The sequence below is a fragment of the Tachysurus fulvidraco genome, chromosome 18 (assembly GCF_022655615.1).
Source record: "Tachysurus fulvidraco isolate hzauxx_2018 chromosome 18, HZAU_PFXX_2.0, whole genome shotgun sequence".
Classification (NCBI taxonomy): domain Eukaryota; kingdom Metazoa; phylum Chordata; class Actinopteri; order Siluriformes; family Bagridae; genus Tachysurus; species Tachysurus fulvidraco.
Genome location: NC_062535.1, coordinates 19,434,844 through 19,438,516, shown reverse-complemented (window position 1 = coordinate 19,438,516; position 3,673 = coordinate 19,434,844). Strand labels below are relative to the sequence as shown.

At 41.4% G+C, this 3,673-nt stretch overlaps 1 protein-coding gene across 1 annotated transcript in view; it reads right to left on the bottom strand.

Annotated features, from left to right (window-relative positions):
• Positions 1–1,119: 1,119 nt before the first annotated feature.
• The window catches only part of LOC113646613, a 3,142-nt gene continuing 588 nt past the window's right edge, over positions 1,120–3,673 (bottom strand). The window contains exons 1-3 of the mRNA XM_027152978.2: positions 3,495–3,673; positions 2,559–2,592; positions 1,120–2,277 (exon numbers count right to left, since the gene is read on the bottom strand). The exon at positions 3,495–3,673 is cut by the window's right edge and continues 588 nt beyond it. Coding sequence (XP_027008779.2) covers positions 1,886–2,277; positions 2,559–2,592; positions 3,495–3,673 — 605 coding nt within the window. The 3' untranslated portion in view covers positions 1,120–1,885. The remainder of the gene's footprint in view (positions 2,278–2,558; positions 2,593–3,494) is intronic.

The following is a 3,673-nucleotide window of genomic DNA, read 5'->3' as shown; positions in this document are numbered from 1 at the left end:
GCAAATTCGCACATGACTGTGAAAAGACAAAAGTTTATTTATCGCACTGTAGCTTTGTCACTTTCTTGATAAACTCAGGTGCTCACTGTTGCGCAAGTGTGTTAAAAAAGCATTCCTACAGCAAGCTGTCTGTTAGCCCTTACCTGTGTATCACCTACAGCCTCGTCTAAACCACACCTCGATAAAGTTCATGAAATGTCACGGATGGTATTAACGTGATGAAAACACTAATCACCGACAGGACAAAATTGCTGGAAAAACTGGTAACATGTCGTGCGTCGTCGTACCACAGTCAGCCACTAGAGGTTGTCGATTACATCTCGACAATAACGGTGAATAGTACGAGCATGAACACTGTTGAAATCTCAGGATACACTGCGCTGTAAGGTAGAGTCGTAATAATGGACCTACTAGACCAATTCTGAAAGATGTAGAATAAAGTGCTAGTTCCTGTTGATCCACTAGGGGGCGAGTAAGTGAAGATATTTAGGGCTGTAAACTCAGCTACTGATGAAATGCGCTAATGATGTAATTTTTCATTTGAAAATGCTATAAGTGAAAGTCTCAACACAAAAAAATTTCTAAATGTTCTAATCTGTGTTATTGCTGTTGTTTTTTCATTGTGTAATATTGCCATATGGGTTCAGAACCCATCACACCCTGTTACTACAGTCCAAAAGAATCTGCACCCGTAACTGTTATCACCACAGACTCCAGTTCCAGTTTATACCAAAGGTGTTCAGTGGTGTTGAGTCAGAGTCAGGGCTCAGTGCAGGACAACCTTCACCACCACACCATGTCTCAGGGGTTTTGTGGTCATGGACATTGTCATAACGGGGCAGAGTTTAGACTCCAGTTTGGAGTTCCAGTGAAGAGAAAGTGTACATTTACACACAGAAGACATTCAGTACAAATATGTACTTCTTGCTTTTTGGCATCAGTTTGGAGAAGAAGCGCGTATGGGTGGAAATGTCCGCGAACCTTCAGCCATATAGTGTGTATCTGTTAATGTAGTGATGATAGTGAATTTTGGCCTATGTAGTGAACATGGTGCATGGTTTGGGGCACGTATACACGAGGATAAGGTGATGAGGTGTATGTAGATGAAGGTACACTGGGTTAGATGTACAATAATGTCTCTTTTATTGACTACATGATAGCATTACATTCCTGAATATAAAACCACATCACTTGTCTCTGTCAGAGAGACATTACATTTTCGCCACATCGTGATGAAGAAGCATACAGGACGTCTGCGCTCCCGTCCGAAGGCACTTTAGTACGTCGTGATTAGCGCTCTGTGTCTGCGATTAGCCATGTGTGTGGCCACAGGCTGTAGTGACCTCTACTCTTCAGCTACTGTGTAACAGTAAAAAATTACCTGCTGTCTTACAGTACAACAGTTTGGCAACAAATAACATAAATACCTGAAGAATAAAAATGCATATGTACAAACAGTATATAAATAGATTACTATAATTAGTATAAAAATATAAATAGTGCTTCAAGAAAGTTCTACCTGAGAAAGCAGCATTGATTGTACGATATGCCGCGTTATCCAGGATGCATAATACTGATATCAGTTATCATGAAAGCTTAAGATCATCAGTGCCTTTACATCAATAGGATAGAAATGTCCAGACCTGAATGTTCTCTGTAAAGAAAATCCCATAATTCTGTTTCTGAGATTCCACCAAAAATGTACAATATTGCACTAATAAGGAGCTTGTGATGTTAAACATCAGCACATTTCTAAAAGTGCAAAAATGAGATCCCTTGAGGTCTCTTCAAGCATTGTTCGAGTCAGGACCCTGTAATAGCATATAGTTTCATATCTAAGCTTCACACTTTGTCTCTATTTGCTGGTGAACATCTGTCCCATCCTCTAATCGATCAGGAACATGCCGAATCCGGAGTGGTTAAGATCGAGACTCCATCCGCGTGGTGCCACGAAGCCGTGCATCCTGGCATTCAGCTGGGTTCCTTTAGAAAGATGAGGAATCACGGTCCAACATTTTTTCACTATAGTTATCGCTGAAAGGTGAATTGAGCAGGTCAGGAGCTCGTTATCCTTATCACTCGCGAAGGTGACACTGAGGGTTCCTTGACCACAGCGATGAACGCAGGTGAGGTTCAGCTGGATGTACAGGAAGTAGGAAGCATCCCGATTCACCTTCAGCACTCCGTTTGTTGAGTCAAAGCTGTAGCTTGAGCCTATGGTGCTGGAGTTTAGGTATTTCATTGGTTCCCACAGCATACTGGCATTTTTTACTTCACCTGCAGGAAAAAGATCAGGGAGACACTTAGTACTTACATCTGAGCTCATCTGCTTATCTCTAGATGTGTATAAAAAATGAGCCGGTGGCCCCGATGAGGAAATATTACGCAATGTGGGATTTCTGTTCTATGATATTGAGCTAAATAACTGTAATAAATTATAATACTTTCACTTCGTATGTTTGCACAAATACTTCAAACATTATGACACATTCCTCCAATCCCCACAGGGTGCGTTCTGAAAACCACAAAGAGATAAAAATCGAAAAGAAAACACTTACTGTTTTTGGGAGTAAAATATGCGAAATTCTGCACCTGAAAGAAACAAAGTGAAAGAGAAAGACATTAATGATCAGATAAAACTAACCACTTTCTCACTGCAGACTATCATTTGCCATTCACTGATTTCTGAGAATTAACCTCACCCACACACTCGATAAAACACAGATAACACGTCTAATCACCCAGTAATCGGTCCCAGCAGTTACACCAAACCCTCAGGCTATGAATCAAATCATCTCACTGACGTAAATAACAGTGATTGTGGGTAGAAGGTTTGTTCACCGTCGTTAATAACGGATCGTTTTACCTGAGCTGTTGCACACCTTTACACACTCATGAAGCTTACACACGCTTCACACAGCACACATTAACACACAACAACATTATTTATTTTAGATAATTTAGTAGTTTTGACTCAACAAAGTCCTCATCTGTCCTTGTCACAAATGAATATTATTAATATCTGACCATGTTGTGTTCCTCAAAAACATCACTGTCACTGACCGACACAATCACCACCATTATTTATTGAATATGGACCAGGTGTAAATGACAGAATTAAATCCTAAATGCCCCACAAAAGTGTAAGAAGGCGTTTATTACAGATAAAGAGCCCTTCGTGTCCAGCCTGTTTACATCTGTCAGGTAGTGACACGTGCAGCACAGGGACACTATGACTTGTTATTAACACAAGTCACAGGGATCAGGGCTGTGGCAGTTTTCTACACCGCATAAATCTCTAATTCAGCGGTGTCCAATCTAACCCACTAATAAGATACAAACCAAGCAGATTCCACCTGTTTAATCAGTTATTCTTGGCTTTTAGTGTAGACTCTGGTGTGGCTTCTGCTTGGTTGGAGAGAAAACCTGCACCACACCGGCTCTAATTAATAATTCACACCCAAACCCGACACATTCAGCGCTCCTTCGCTTACCTTGTAGGTGGATTCGATCGTTTTCGGAATGTCACTAATTATAGAGCTCTTCATGCCATCCGGCAGATCGATATGTGGCTTCATCTCAGCGCGCAGGTCTTTAATGACCCAGAACCCGAGCGCGGCCCCGGACAGCACCATGACGAACAGAGTGATAACGGAGCAGAGCAGGAACACGT